This window comes from Typopeltis vanoorti, chromosome 22, assembly GCF_054136105.1.
Source record: "Typopeltis vanoorti isolate ZY-2024b chromosome 22, IOZ_Tvanoo_1.0, whole genome shotgun sequence".
Classification (NCBI taxonomy): domain Eukaryota; kingdom Metazoa; phylum Arthropoda; class Arachnida; order Uropygi; family Thelyphonidae; genus Typopeltis; species Typopeltis vanoorti.
In genome coordinates, this window is record NC_143570.1 from 7,044,255 (window position 1) to 7,061,260 (window position 17,006).

Genomic DNA, 17,006 nt, shown 5'->3' on the forward strand with positions numbered 1-17,006 from the left:
GCAACACCTTAGAGAATTTTATAGTTATGTTACTAATAGAAGTAAGGGTGAATATGGAAGACTCACTTTAGTTGCCAGAGGTGAAACATGAGCCATATCTGCTGAAGATATAGTGTAACTGTTCAGTGATTATCATTAGTGTATTTCATGTATAGGAATAGGAGTCCTTTTCTGTCCTTTTGAACAGAAAAGGACAGAAGACTGATAGTTCAAGAATGGGAAATGTTTAGAATATTAAGTAATTTTGATGTCAATAAAACTGTGGGACTAGATGGGATATTACCAATGATGTTACAGGAATGTGTGAAAGAGGTGTCAGTGCACTTGACTTGGTTGTTCAATGAAAGTCTGGCAACAGGAACAGTCCCAGAAGAATGTAAAGAGTAAGGGAAAATCCAAATCAGTAGTGTCAAACTATAGGCCAGTGTGTGCATGTGTATCAAGTGTAATGATGAAAGTGTTAGAGAGGCTTATTTAGAGATAATACAAACCTGGATTGATGAGAATGGAAATCTTTGAGAGAGAGAGAACAGCATGAGTTTAAGGGGTGGGCATGCTTTAGTAACTTGGTTACTTATAATAGGATGTATAGTGTGTTGAACTTAGGAAATGCTTATGCAGTGATTTATCTGGATTTTGCTAACGCATTTGATCAAATACCATATGATAAAACTGCTATTAGAAACTGAGTAGGATGTGATGGTTGACTGATATAAGAGTATGTCAAAAGTGGGGGTACAAAAAAAGGGAAGGTGACAAGTGAGATACTGCATGGTTCTATTCTGGGAACGCTTGTTTAATTTATATATCAGTGGTATAGTTCAGGGTGTGAGAGAAAATATTTAGTTGTTTGCCAATGATGCTAAATTAAGAAGAGCAATATCAATAAGTTTCAATGTGATATTCTTGCAAGATGATTTGAATAGGTTAGCTCCTTGGGCTGAAGAATGGGATGTCATTTATTTATTTATCTTATGGGTAAAAAATTCAAGAAATTAATAAGCAAAACTATGTATGTACAGAGTGACAGTTCAGTTAACCAATCGATGGCACTGTTTTTGAGTAAGTGCAATTTCCTGAGGCCTTCAGAGGAGTGTGTGGTGCAGTCATAAGCAGTATGGTGCATAGTCTGCACAGCGCCACACACTCAGAAGGATGACTGTGAAATTCCCCACAGATGTAAGTAGGAATAGGTATAACTGGTCTTGTTCAGTTTTAAATCTGGTTAGCTGACTGTAGAAGTGTCAAGGTAGATTAAATCTCAAGGTTTTTGACAGTTGGATCTGTGATCAGGTACATGTTTGTAGTTTACTCCAAAATCTCCTTTACTGGTCTCCTGGGGACCATCATCTGGTATTTTCACAAGCCAGATGGAAATCAAGAGACAAAATGGTAAGCTGGAAGTAGGTAAATATCTTGATGTATGGAAAGGTTGATGTTATTTCTGATTTTATTTATTTATTTCATTAATGGTAGCTTCTCTTATGAAGCATGGGGGGGGGGAATTATGTGGGAAAGAACAGGCAAGCATGGGAGATAGAGAAGTAGATCTTAAGGCACAGAGATGGTAGAAAGCTGAAACAATGGGTTTGAGGGTCAAGGGATAGTCCCCAGGTTTAAAAGTAGTTTTGCAGTGGGCTCTGATCTTTGGTCTATGTTTTCTCAAGGACTTCGAAGGTATTGGCTTGGGTGGCAATTGCTATCATCAGTGTAGAGAAACTTTCAGCTGGCTGTTGAAGGAAGGGATGTTGCTTCTGTATAGGTTGAATAGGGGCTGAGGCAAGGACAGATCCTCGTGGCAATCCATCCTCTAGGATAAATGTTGAGCTTATTTGTGAATTCAAATGAACCTTTATTTTCTTATTGGAGAATATTTGTTCTAGTAGTTTCTAGTTTTAAAGTTTTTTGGCAATTGTATATTTTGGCTGTTTTATACAGTAAGCATTTCTTATGGTGTCATAAGCTGATGTTAGATCTATAAAGGAAGCACTTGTTTTTAAACTCTTTTGGTATCTAGCTTCTATGTGCCCAGGGCCTAGTCGCAGCAGCTTCTTCGGTCTAAACTCAGCATGTTCATTCGGTTAAGATGGCTTCTATTTTTTGGAGAAATTCGAGAAAGGATAATCCTTTCAAAAAGTTTGTAAGGAGTGCAGACAGAGCAATGCTATAGGGTGGTAGTTATTATTATGGGCTACTCCATGGAGTCCTTAAAGAGACTCATTCAGGGAGATCCTAAACACATCAAGTCGAGCACTATCCAACATTGGCACAGTATCCATCATCCTTTGCTTTGAACTCATTCACAGTCATGGCACCCACAACAGACTCAGACAACCTATTCCACTCATTCACCACTCTCCAAGCAAAAATTCTAGTCCTGACACCCCTTGCTAATTACACTCTTCCCAGTCCCCTAGTTCTGACATCACCAGTCATGTTCTGTAAAGTTACAGATATCATTTCAATGTTGCTAAATCAAAGTTATGTACTTTTCCAGGGAAGATAGAATAAGATTAATCATATTCGATGACCATTGCTTCAGGTGGTGGAGGTAGCTGGGTATTTGGGGATCTTGATGGAGAGGAAACTGAAGTTCATGTGACATATTGCAAAAGCTGTAAGGGTTACCTAGAACATTGCTGCTGTGTAATGCAAAGAACACTGAGATGTATAGATTAGAAAGTAATAGTTCCACTGTATAAGACCCTAATTAGGCATCAATTGGATTTCTGTGATTTTTTTTCCAGAGTAGGAAATGATTGTCAGACATACAAATACATTTTGGGAAAATATGGAGAAAAGAGCAAAGCTAATAATAATGCAAATATCTGTTGGATTTCTGCTCAAGAGATAGCCTGATTATTACTAATACAATGTTCCAACATAAAAATGTGTATAAATTCACATGGAGAGAAGGGGAAAGGAATAAGAAAAGTCTCATTGACTATGTTATTGTTGATAGTGATGTTTTCTCCTGGTGCAGGACACTAGTACAGAGGATTTAAAATTGAAAATGATCACCAGCAGGATAAAATTGAATTTCATATTGGAAAGAAGAACACGTAAGAAAGTTTTAAAGCAAAATAAAAGTTGAGCAGCTCTCAGATGTGAACTGTAGATTAAAATACAGAATTATTATTCCAGAAAAAATGAAAGAGTTTGAGAACAGGAACCAAACTTTGGAGATTCAGTGGTAAACCCTGAAGAAAACATTAATTCAGCCAGAGAGGTGTGTGGTGAGGTTGTCTGCAAGGATAGAAAAATCAGAACTCCATGGTGGACACAGGAAGTTAAACAAGCAGTGAAGGGAAAAGAAGGAAACACACCAAAAATGCCTGGCAAATAAGTCAGCTTGTGCTCTTAGAGAATACAGAGACAAATGTAAGAAAGCTGAACACTGTGTAATACTATCTAAACAAATGTCATTGGAAGACTTTGGTAAGAATATAGAAAATAAATATAAAAAAGGTGGCAAGATATTCTGGAGGTTGTTGAAGCTCAGAAATGGAGGAAAGAGTGCTGTAAAGGAATTAGAGATGATAAAGGCAACATGAAAACTAGAGAAAAAGATATCCTTGATGTATGGAGCAGTTACTTCGAAAAATTGCTAAATGAAACAATCAGTGACAGCACAGTGGTAAAAAACTTTTTCTACTTCAATCAGGGATACATATCCATACTTGAAGTAGAAAAAGCCATCAAAAGCCTAAAATGTGTAAAGGCAGCTACAGTAGATGTTATTCGACCAGAAATGCTGAAGTATGGAGGTATAATAATCTTGCAGTGGCAGAACTGCATAGTTCAGAAGGATTGGACAGAGGAACAAATTCCAGATGATTGGAGTAGAGCTTTCCTAGTGCCCATATGCAAAAAAGGAAATAAAACTGAATGTGAGAATTTCAGAGGTATTTCCCCACTGAGTGTTCCTAATAAGATTTATGCAAGTATACTTGAGAAACAGTTAAGAAGGATTGTGGAAGGAAAGCTTGGTGAAGAACAAGCTGAATTCAGGCCAAATAGAGGCTGTCAGGATCAGATTTTTATTCATTTTACACAAATTATAGACTCTAGAACCATGTTATAAATAATTATTTTAATTTCCTGATGTTTTGACCTTCATATTAAGGTTATCATATGGAGTACACACACACACGTACATACAGAGACGATCTAAATTACATTTCACACAATATTCCCAAAAGACAATGGTTTGATCAGCGGTTATTCTACTGGCCTGACCTCTAGTGAAAATAAAATAAAATTACAATAAATAAATGAAACAAAATAAATTAACCACATCAAAGCTATATTCTATTTAAGACAACATCATTCTTTCATATAGATATTTTTGTTACAGTAAAAATGATATCCTAATTTAACATGACAATTGTTATATTAGATTTAGGATTCTGGATTACCTATGGTCCTATTTATAATTAACTCTTAGGGAGATAGGTTAAGTGAGTTGAATATGTGCCTTCCATATTCTTGGGATTTTTAGACCATCATTATTAGGGTGATTGATAAGAATCTCGCAGGCCTCCTTAAATTTATGTTCATACCATGTTTTGGGTGTGATGTAAAAACAGGTGCTTTTCAAGTCACTTCAATGTAAAGTGCATGATCAGAAAGACCAGCTTAACCATAGTTATTATATTTAATGTGTCGTTTTTGTCAGTTTTTTCTGATAGGTATTGTGCATCCTGTTTCCCCTATACACGACAAATTACAGGTGCAATGAATACGGTATACACCAGGGTAGGTCAGCAGAGGGATGGATTCTTGGATGAGTCGAGTAAGTTCTTCATTTTGTAGAGTCCATAATCTGTGTAAAATGAATGCGGATCACTGTGTAACACTGAAGGAAAGGATCAGATTTTCACTTTACTACAAATAGTTGAGAAATCATGGGAATATAACAAAGATCTGTATTTAAGTTTTGTAGATCTGGAAAAGGCTGCAAGGTGCCAAGAGATTAGCTATTCAAAACACTACAGTTGTATGGTGTCAATGGGACATTATATCAAGCAATATTTGAGAAATCGTTATTTCAGTAGTTAGAATTGAGTAGTTAGAATTGAAGTACAGGAAGATGGTTTAATGTTAAATCTGGTGTCAGACAAGGATGTATATTGTCCCCTCTGTTATTCATTATCTATATGGATCACATTATGAAGGAAAGTGGTATTAAACCTGATATAAAAGTTGGAGATGTTAATGTCAGCTCTTTGCTTTATGCAGATGATGTTATACTTCTAAATAAATCTGCTACAAGTCTGCAAGATTCCCTGAATAAATTGAATAACTGTTATAATAGATATGGTATGAAGATCAGCAATAACAAGACAATGAAAATAGGCAGAAGCATGGAAAATATCAACAGCATATATCACTAAATTAGCTATGAATGGAGAACCTATAGAACAAGTAAAACATTTCAGCTACCTAGGCATGATTTTTTGTGAAGATGGTAAATTAAATATGGAAATAGACAACAGAATCGACAAAGTTGGTATGGTAGGAAGTCAACTGAATAAATTTATATGGAATAAGAGAGAAATTAGCCAAAACACTAAATTAGCTGTATACAAGACAGTGTTCAAACCAATTTTATCTTATGAATCTGAGAGCTGGGTCAGAAGTAAAATACTTGACCAAAGACTAGAGGCTGCAAATATGAGAGTTCTGAGAAAGATTAGGGGCATGAACAGATGCCATCAATGGCAATATCATATTAAAAACGAGGATATTAGGAAATAACTTGACATTGTCAGCATCCAGGAATGTGTTAGCAGAGCTAATCTCAGGTGGCATGGTCACTTAAACAGAATGGGAGAGGAAAGATTAGCAAAACAAGTCTTCTCTATCAGGTTGGCTGGAAAAAGACCCAGAGGAAAACCAAGATATAGGTGGATTGATACGGTGAAAAGTGCTATAGAAGATAGAAACATAAGATCTGATAATGCTGGAGTCTTGACAGGTAAGAGACTGATTTGGAGGAAAATTGTAGATAGGAAGTTAGTAATGATACAAGTTTTTCATGTGGTACTATTATATCCTGTACACCACTTGAGGGTAAATGTCAGGAATTTGATGATAATGAAGGATGTGCAAAACCTATATTGGCAATAAGGAAACATTGAAAAGAGTGCAGAAGCAAATAATTAAGACTGTCTTAGGACTGGAATAGCAAATATGAGGACAGAGACAATGTGGACTTGGCAGATAGGAGGAGGGTGATTTGATTGAAATGTATTAGTTGGTGAGGAGCCTCTCAAATAGATATGGAAGAGTTATTGTATAGGATAATGGGTGTTGCTAGATAAGAGGTCATTTCAGGAAACTGTATAAAGGTCATGTGAATAAGGAATCACATGTTATTTTTAAGGAAAATGTAAATGTTGTCATTCACATGGTGGTGTGATATGAACAGCCCTATGGACCCCACTTTATGATTGATAAAAAATTTTTTGTATGAATATAAAAAATGAGTTTGCAGAAGTGAAGCATTTGAGGTGGGGAATCCTTCTAAGCTAGGTTTGCTGACACTGAAATCACAGCACACAACCAAGATAAAAGATTTTAATTAGTGTGAATAATTTATATTAACTGTGAGTCACGTTGGTTTGTTTTTTATTCAATGATTGAGTTGTATGTCATAAAATATCACTATGAATTGCACTGCTTGGATTACTTCATAATCATAGAGAAGAGACCTTGAAGTAAACTATTATCATTTGCCTTGCTCTTCATTTATTGTCAACTAAAATTATTTACAGTGCAATTTCATTGCACCGAGAATATGATAAATTATTATTAAATTAGAATTTGATTTATAATGGCTTGCTTAATGACAGTTTTCCAGGAACCAGTAGGTCATAAAAGTGGGGATATACTGTACCAAACTTTTTATTAATCATACAAGATATCATGATTAAGTTCTTATCTAGTAAAAACAAACTTATAAATGAATATGCTTACAGAGAAAAGGTATTGATTAACATAAGAAATTTTTTCAAGGAGAGAACTTTGTATAAATGGAGTTTGTATTAAAAATCAGATATTAGTACTGTACTATATTAATAATATGAGTGAGCTAAGAAGAATGAGATAAGCCATCTGAAGCTTCTATTAATCAGGATGCTGCAATTCATTCATGATCTAAAGACACTCACAAATATCAGCTTCCTTAGTGGGATTTGAATCCATGACGTTAGTCAGAGAGTGAGTACACTATCCACATGGCCAACTAGCCCAGCAATATACACTGATTTTGTTGTCTGGATATTATGTAATATCTGAATTTTTTTTTTTTTTTCTTTCAATAAAAACTAGAGTACCCAAGTAAAAAAAAAATCATATAATTACATAATGTCCTGACAAATATCCATACCAAGCCTCTTTTCTAAAATTGCTCTTCCAAAATGTGTTAGCTCCTTTCATTTTTCTTTTTAGTATTGTTATTTGAATACTGCCTGGGAAAAATTGTAAATCTATTAGTAGTATGAGTAGGATGATGGCTATATAAGCCAAAATCCTCCAGTAAGACAGGTTATCGCACACAAGGCAATAAAATTCACCTGCTGCTACTTCATTGATAAATATTAATTCAAATCCTTCTTAAAATATCACTAAGATGATTTCATATTCTTTTATCCCCCCCCCCCTTCAAATACTGTGATTATAGAAATTTTGGAGAGAAGTGTATTTATTATGTTTACCCATATTTGTATAACAATAATATTTTAGTATTTCTAGTTAAAATATATATATATATATATATATATATAGATAGATAGATAGATTTTTTAAATAGATGATTTATTTTTCATTGTAGATTGGACAGTTGTTCAGGTTTCTGAAATTCCAAATTTTCTGTCACTCAGCATAACTGCCACCTCTAACACTAATATACCTAGTCTTCTGATTTGTCGCTATCGCAGGAGATGTTCTCCCATAACAGCTCTAATTGCTAATAATGGAGATACTGAGGTAATTAATTTAATGGTAACTTTTAATATTTTGACATGTTTCCTTATTCCCTTTGCATTACATTCGTTCATATTGATATTTTATACTTGAAAACACATTGAAAAAATGTTTTGTTTTAAGTGAGGGAATTTTCTTCAGATCATGGAATTTGTTTAAATTTGATTGGTGGAATAATATCTATCCTCCAGTGATCAGTAATCTTTACATCCCAACTGTGAATAGCTCTAGCAGTATAGTCCAAGCATCTGAAATGTTTTTCGAACATTTCAGTCAATAGCAGAATGGTTTCATTAGCCAAATGAATTTGCCTAGTTGAAAGTATCACTATGCAATTTTGGGCTACTGATAAGCACCTGCTTATCAGTAGCCCAAAGTAGCTTGGAAAAGTTTCATGTGTACAGGCTTTCCAGATTGCCCACCATATCGTTGCTCACCCAGTGTACTACTGATATGCTATATATTTATATCTCTTTTGTGGATGGAATTCACTTAAAAAGAAAGAAATGGATAAATAATAAGCATGGAAAGGAGAAGAGGACATGTGGTATCAGCTTAAACATTGCTTTCATTAGGCGAGAGCAAAACAAATCATAATAAAAGATACTAACAACAAATAATTATCATTTTATGATTGTTAAAGAATGAGTGTGATGTATTCATCATAGATTAGCATTTGAAGTAAAAATAGATGAGCAGTTTTTAAAGCCTATTGTTTATAAAAGCAATATTCTTACTGGAAAGGAATAGACCATTTTATTATCCTCCATCGTGAGGAAGGAATTTGGATTGGTTGTGAGATCTATTCATTGTCCGACATCAAATTTAATTCAGGTTATCTCACTTCAGTTTGACAGCACAGTATAGCTGAAATCAAGCAGTGCTTTATTTAAGAACTTGCTTCCTCCCCACCTCTACTTATGGCAACAACTCTCTCTAATTGTGTTACTGTTTTTGTGTGTATGAGAGAAAGAAAGAGAGAACATACTTACATATAGTTGATTTGGTTGGCCAATTGGAAAACAAGTCTGCACTCCAACCTGCATGCTGTGCATTTAAATAACATTTTAGTACAGCTGGTGTTTGATGTGTAGAGTAAGTTGTTTTTTGGATAGGTAATTCCTAGACCATTGACCATTTATAATACTAAGGTAATATGTTTACTTTTTTTTTTCTTTTGGATGGATTACCATTTAGGGAAAAAACAAAAACAGTTCAGCTGAACTATCATTTGTCAGTCAAAACCAACATTAACAGAGTTTGTGATTAATCTTAAGGTCTAGTCTCCTGTATTCCTTGGAGATGAGGAGGTTGTGGAGAAGGTTCCGAGGAGAATGACTAAGTTGGTGAGTGACGTAAAAAATGCTCCTTACATCGATAGATTGAGAGCTTGTGGATTGCAGAGGTTGGTAGATAGATGGAGAAGAGGGGATATGATGGAAACATTTAAATTACTAAAAGGTTTTTATAAGATTGATGCACGGGAAATGTTTCAGCTGTGTGATAGTGATGGAAGAACAAGAGGTCAATCCATGAAATTAAGGAAAAGTGCGGTTAACAGGGGTGTGAGAATGAGGTTTTTCACCTGTAGGGTGGTGAATGAGTGGAATGCATTGCCTGACTCAGTTGTGAGTTCTTCATTTGTAAATGAATTCAAGAAGAGATATGATAGATATTGTTGTGATAGTTTGGGTCTCCTGCGATAAGTCTACTGACTTCATGGAGATACCCGTAATAATAATAATCTTAAACAAGGTGGAGTTCAACTACAGTTCTGCTTAACATTAACCCTGTTATAAAGTAAACCAAGAAAATAAACTTAATTTAAAAAAAAAAGTTTCACTGTTAATTCATTGGCTTAATGAATACTCGATCATCATCAAAGAGGTTATGGATCTAATTCTAATGTAGCATGAATGTTTATGGAATCTTTAAGGTTAGGTGATTTTCATTGCAGTGTAAAATCACCACCCTTGCTTAATAGAGGCTTGCAGTGACACTTGAAAAAGTACTTTTTTTTTTCTTTTTTTTTTTTTTAAATCATGTCTCCCAGGTTCAGGGCTGTCGCCAGATTAGATGACACCCTGAGGCAAACAATTAAATATCGCCCCTGATGGATTATAAGATAAAAATATAAGAAAATTACAAGAAAAACATTAATGTAAAATGATTACATAATAATATTAATTAAATGTTTGCTCTATGGGGATATCGCACAGTAAAACTGTTTATAAGCTCTTCTAAATTTAAATTATAAGCTATGCCTGCCTCTATCGATATAGTTGCTAGACCAACCAATCTTTCTTGGGTCATTGCTGTTCACAAATAATTTTTAATCAGTTTACGCTTGGAAAAACTTCTTTCCTCACTTGATACGCTAACAAGAATTGCTGGCATAGCAATGCTGCCTACCACAATATGGCTGAACTTGTGCCCTTATTAAGCCCTGCCGTAAGGCAGACTGCCTCTATGCTACACCCTGTCGATGGTACTGCCCAGGTTAATCTAATCCTTAACTCACTCATGGTACTAATGTAGAAATTATAGGCTTTTATTGGGATGAGATAAAAAAGAAAAGAAAAAGCAAAGTATTAAAAGTTCTGTCTAGAAATAGGCCTGAAAGTGCTCTGATACTCAATGATAATTTTGTGTACTAGGTGGCCATACATCCTAGAAACTAGTGACTAGAAGGGTCGGAATGACAGCATAACTTATACTGATTGAATGCGAGTGCAGTTCTATATACACTCAGTGAACAAAACATTAGAGATAAGGATTGATGGGAAGTTGACACTGGCATCCTCCACACAGAGCGAAACATATCCAAACTAGCAGATGGTAAATAGACAGACATTGGAGCTTCCCAACAGTGTATCGCAATCGACAAACATTTGATCATGGATGTATTATCAGCACAAGACAGATGGGTAATTCTGTTGCCCAAGTCGCAAGAACCTGGGTTCTCGAGGTTAACTGTATCAAGGGTCTACTGCAGGTATGCCATCAAAGTATGTACCAGTAAGGAAGTGGTGGCCAATCACATACCATTGATGACTGGGGATGACATATTGTCCAGGCTCACACAGACCAACTGCCGGAACAATGGCAGCACAAATCACATCCAGTTTTTCAATGTTGGAGGTTCATGCAAGTGAATGGTATGGTTTACCCTGCATACCATGGGCTATGGGAGTTGACGTCCTAATCGTGTACAACTGTTGACAGCTCGTCATGGGGCTCAGCTCCACCTCCATATGAGACAGGTTAACTCACCTTTAGTTGAAAGAGACCAGATAAAGGTTCCTCACGTCACTGACAGGAATTGAACCCAGGTCTTTCCAACCAAAGGGATTCATCTATACTTACTGAGCTATGGAAGCTCTCTTGTTTTTATATATATATGTGTTAAAGATACCAAGCAATTTTAAACCTGGTTTTACTCCATTTCCCAAGTAAGCAAACAGACTAAAAGTCAAGTTTGCGCCTGCAATTGATGCAAGTCTAACTGATCCCACAGGTAGTGCAAGACCAGGGCAACTCGTGGCAAAGGTGGAACAAGCTCCGATCACTAATCTTAATATATACCCTTAATGCCAAAACACATCTCCAAGAAGGGGATGTATGATGTTTTGTATTAAAGGCAAGAGGCCACTACCCAGACCGGTTTCGACCTTTATTGAGGTCTCGTCAGTGGGAGCTAGGCTAGAAATACCAAGATTTAGTAATACAGAGCTTGTAAGTATTTCACCAAAACAAGTTACCATAAGGTGTTTTAACCTTATTAAATAAAGATCTCTGGAGGAGATATAAATGTAGAAAGTATTTTTACCTTGGGTATAAATATGTTAAAGATAACTTACTTGGGAAATGGAGTAAAACCAGGTTTAAAATTGCTTGGTATCTTTAACATATTTACACCCAAGGTAAAAATACTTTCTACATATATATATATATATATATATATATATATATATATATATATATATATATATCAGGGGCTATTATTCTGGGTGTGCTAGGCGTGCGGTGCTCATCCACGAAATATCATTGTCACCGATGTTATATTTTTGCATTTATTCCTTTAAAAGACTCCCCCAATTGTTTGCAGACTTAAAATTGAACACCATATACTAATGCATCATCGTCCTCTTCAGGAGGGTAATAAAACATTAGTGCTTCATGAAGAGGACACTTTTCACCACGTAAACATTGCTTCACATTCACATTAATAGCCCAGGTGTGCGTTCAAAATACATACACCTTTGAGCCCTTCAAAAAGATGTAAAGAGGGTGCAGCAGGTCAAATTCTTAGCTTTCTAATATTTTTAAATCGCTGAGAAGGCGGGGCCGGGTAAGCTAACATTTTTGAGTTAGCTTAGTTAGCCGAGCACCTAGCATCTGTGATTGGTTATTGTGTCAACCATCCAATTGAATGTTGTCACTCATCATGAGTTGAGCACTTTCTGTATCCAATGGCTGTATTACAAACAGCTGTTACACATATTAAATGGATAAGAATCCTATATTGTTATATAGCCAGTAAGTGAAACTCAAGATTGATAACTACGATCTATGAGTTTCAATGCTGAAAAACTATCGGCGAAGGCAATTCGAAGCAAAGGTGGAGCAAGCTCCCTCACTATTCTTGATATTCTCTCATAATGTAAAACACAGCTCCTAGGAGATGTAATACTGTCATTACATTATGAGGGGAGGTCACTACCCAGACCGGTTTCAACCTTTTTTTGAGGTCTCATCAGTGAGTAGGTAGACCTGGAAAATATCAAAGCTTAGTGAAAAGAACTTACATACCTTCACTATACGAAGACTAGAAAACTAGCCTTTTGGCTTTTTATTTTAATTACAAAATACAAGCTCACCTTTATGGCATTCGTATAGTGAAGGTATGTAAGTTCTTTTCACTAAGCTTTGATATTTTCCAGGTCTACCTACTCACTGATGAGACCTCAAAAAAGGTTGAAACCAGTCTGGGTAGTGACCTCCCCTCATAATGTAATGACAGTATTACATCTCCTAGGAGCTGTGTTTTACATTATGAGAGAATATCAAGAATAGCGTGGGAGCTTGCTCCACCTTTGCTTCAAATTGCCTTCGCCGATAATTTTTCGGCATTGAAACTCATAGATCGTAGTTATCGATCTTGAATTTCACTTACTGGCTATATAACAATATAGGATTCTTATCCATTTAATATCTATTCAATTGCCAGAAAACTAGCCTTTTGGCTTTTTATTTTAATTAGCTGTTACACATGTTTTCTGGAAAAAATTTGAAAATGGATGTTAAGAGAAAAATGCTAATTGTTTTTTCTTTTGCTTGTACAGTATAGCATCTGTTGAGGTTGCAAAGTTTTTTTAACGGTATATAGAAACATTTTTTATTCTAGTCTTTGGAAACAACAGACAATATAAAATATCTATTCCTGAATAAAAATGAATATTCTTTGTATTATAAGAAGTTGTTGATCTTCAACAAAATACCACCATATGTGAGATTGATAAGACAGAAGAACTGCTGATACTAAAAAAAAAAAAAAAAAACTATTGAATTTAGGATTCCCGAAAGTGTGGATAATTCCGATAATGATCAGATATTATGTATACTGATTCTCAGTAAGCAAAATAAAAATTCTTGGAAAATGGAGCGAAATATACACTAACCAGAGAAATACGCATAATACGTGCAACAAATTTTACAAGATGATTTTCTACTCCATCAAACCATATTTATTCCTGCAATACTCTCTCTTCATAAGTTTTTTTTTTTTTTAAATTATGCCATCATAAATTCATTTATTCATGTTTAGACTTTATAGGATCGTGCTATTCGCTCTACCCAGCAACTTATAGGACATACATGTCACAAATGATAATTATTAATAATTCGTTTACCATTAATGTAAGTGTTTCTACTCACACTTATTCTTTCCTATTCTCATGTCTTATAAATGATGGTTCACATATTTTCATCTTTGAGTATTTCAGATATACTGACTAAATATAGCATTCTCCTTCATTGTTGTTTTCTAATAAATCCTAAAACAGATTGTTCCTCCACTCTACACAGAAGTATTCAAAGTTATACTGCAATTAATTGCATTGGACCAATTAAGATGAGTGCTGATGCACTATGCCCTCTCAAAACTTGCATACATTGATAAAAATGCAATCACATGGTCATGGGCATCCGTGCATTGAAGAAGACAGTGCACTTCCCCTGGGAGCAATTAAAAAATTCCACAAATTATAATCGTAAAATTGATTCAGACATGTAATATTACACCCTTGACCCTGGGACGCTTTGTCAGTCTTAAAATTTTATTATGGGTTTCCCTGTTTCGGCCCATGGCAGGTAGCCATAGAACACGTGTTTTATTGCTGCAATAAAACACGTTCCTGTTTTTGGTTCATCTTTTTCTGATTTGTGAACAGTGACCAATTAGTTTTCCCTCTGTGTCTAGTGAGTCACTGAGTGAAGTGTGAATTGTCAATTTATAGTGAAACAAATTTAAACAGAAAAATACATTTTTAAAAGATAAGTGTATGTAATTTAATATTATTTTACTTGTTAGTTTTATGATTTTTTTGATTTTTAATAAAATATACCGGTCAATTTTTTTTTATATGTGAAATTGTACTAAAAACTGTTAATTCTGAATACCTTTTTTCCCCCAAGAATTAAAGATCATTAAAATCGATGCAAAATGAAAATAATGTATTTATAGTTTACATCGACAAATAATTATATTACAAAAAAAAAAAGGCTAAAAGACGTTTATTGATGTAATTATTTGTCTCCAAGCTTCCCCTTCCCCCACCCCAGAAAATTTTCTGCTCATGCATACCCATGCATACAGTCAAACTGACATGAAATTTTGCAGCACATCCAACCGAAATGGGCACGTGACGCCACTGATGTGTGTGTGTGTATATAAGAGCTTATTTTTCCTAAATGAGAAGATGACAGCTGTCATCTCCTCATGTAGGTGGGCGGGGGGACAAATCCTTATTTCTTTATGCCCTTTGTGATTGAGCATAAAAGGAACATTATCTGTATGTATCTTAGGAAAGAAGTTCTTATTGCAGGTTTTTCTCTCTCTCTCTCTCTCTATTTTACTTTATTTTTTTTTTTTTTTAAGTTCTTGATCATTCCTGTTTTATAGTGTAATTTCAAGGTGAGATTCTCCTTTAATATCTAGCAGTAGTAGTTTGCGTTAGCTATATTTTTTTGTCCATTACAATAGCATTTCCTTCATCTTTTAAAACTGTGACCAATTTTTAAATCTTTGTTTTTGAATTTCTTTTTTTACAGCACTAAGTAGCTCTAATGCTCACTCGCTCAGGTATTTCACCTTGTAATTGTTATTTGGAAGAAAACCTGTTTTGATCTTGGATATCACAAGGTATTTATAATACCAACAACAGTGTGTGTCGCCTTGTAGTTAACTGTGTGAGTTCTTTGCAGTTCTTTTTTGATTGTATCCTCTTTTAGTTTAATTAAGAGTGTTTCATTGAATGACATTTTTGTTTGCTGGATTCCTTCATGAAAACACAAAGGCCTTTTTTCTTTTTTTTGGTTAACATTTCTCCATCCTATTAAGCACTAAGTTTGTTAACATCACCACTCTGCCGAGTTTTATATTCTGCTAATATTGTTTTTGTTTATCAGCATCCTAAAGTACATGATTATTCCCATTTGTTCACTAACATGATAATTTCATGACAATTACAAGGTGATTCATCTTCTGATATCATTTATAGAATCTAAATATTACACACTGTATCTACTATGTGATTGACACTTTTTAAGAAATTATTTTTCCTAGTTTCAGACAAAATTTATGACTGAATTCAAAAATATTTTGGAAGAAAGTACAGCAACTATGCATAATAAAAATGCTAAAGTGTGGTGGACAGTAAGGCACTCACTGGATGATAGAATGAAGGTAGGTTTATTTTCTAGTTTTGAGCTAGTACAGAAATTTTCTTATTACTTATTATTATAATCTTATTGCTATAAGAGAGCTGTGCAATCCTTGGAGACAAAATTATCAATCAGTTTCATGATAATTTCCTTTAGTAATATTCATACACCATTATTATTTTTCTCCATACTTTTTTGTGACCAGCTCAGTATTTTTTATATTTTTTGTGCATATGCTTTAAGAAGCATCTTTTGAAAAAAGTCTTACAGGGTTGATTAATTCTTCTTCATAGTACGAGGGTCTTCCAGAAAGTAAGTTCCGATGGGCTGTCAGAGAAACAAAAAAAAAAAACTTTATTGGAAATTAAAGTAGACATCTTTCGCTACTTTTCTACATAATTTCTGCCATTGTTCAGGCACTTATCATAATGGGGCACCAAGAGTTGTATACCTTTGTCCTAGAAGGTTGCTGTCTGTGACGCAAACCACGTATTGACTGCTTCTTGTCGTCATCTTGAAACCATGGGCTACCAAGGAAAGATTACAGATATTTGAATAGGTGAAAGTCACTTGACGTGAGGTCAGGACTATATGGGGGATGATGTAATTATTCCTAGCCAAAGGTGGTGAGAAGTTGTGTTACGCCGGCCGTGTGTGAGCAGGTGTTCTCCATAAACCTCAGTAATTTGCCAATGAATTTCAGATGCTTTAACATTCCTTGCATTCAAGAAAGAAATGGATAACTGACCTAATTTCACATGTGGTGGGCGATTAGATTTTCTTAGACATTATAAACACATACCAAGAAGCATACACATGCGAGAATATCTGAAAATGGCACCAACGGCTTGCTAAGGAATCGACAAACTCAGCACGCATGTGCACCATTGCAATTGCAGCGCTGCAGTGAAAATATTTAAAAACAGAAATTACTTTCTGGATGTTCATCGTATTTTTCATGTTTCTCCTTGGATGATCTACTCGATGCTTTTAAGCAGATTAATTTAATTTTTTTTTTATTTTGAAATCACCTGTACACCCCCTTTGATGAGGGTACATGGCAGGAATTTGAT

The 17,006-nt window shown here is 34.9% G+C and overlaps 1 protein-coding gene across 1 annotated transcript in view; it reads left to right on the forward strand.

The window, feature by feature from the left end:
* Nucleotides 1-17,006, forward strand: part of Sse (extra spindle pole bodies like 1, separase) — a 505,458-nt gene that overhangs the window by 420,756 nt on the left and 67,696 nt on the right. Inside the window, exons 18-19 of the mRNA XM_090412041.1 lie at nucleotides 7,838-7,992; nucleotides 15,836-15,955. Of these exons, the coding sequence (XP_090268167.1) occupies nucleotides 7,838-7,992; nucleotides 15,836-15,955 (275 nt within the window). The remainder of the gene's footprint in view (nucleotides 1-7,837; nucleotides 7,993-15,835; nucleotides 15,956-17,006) is intronic.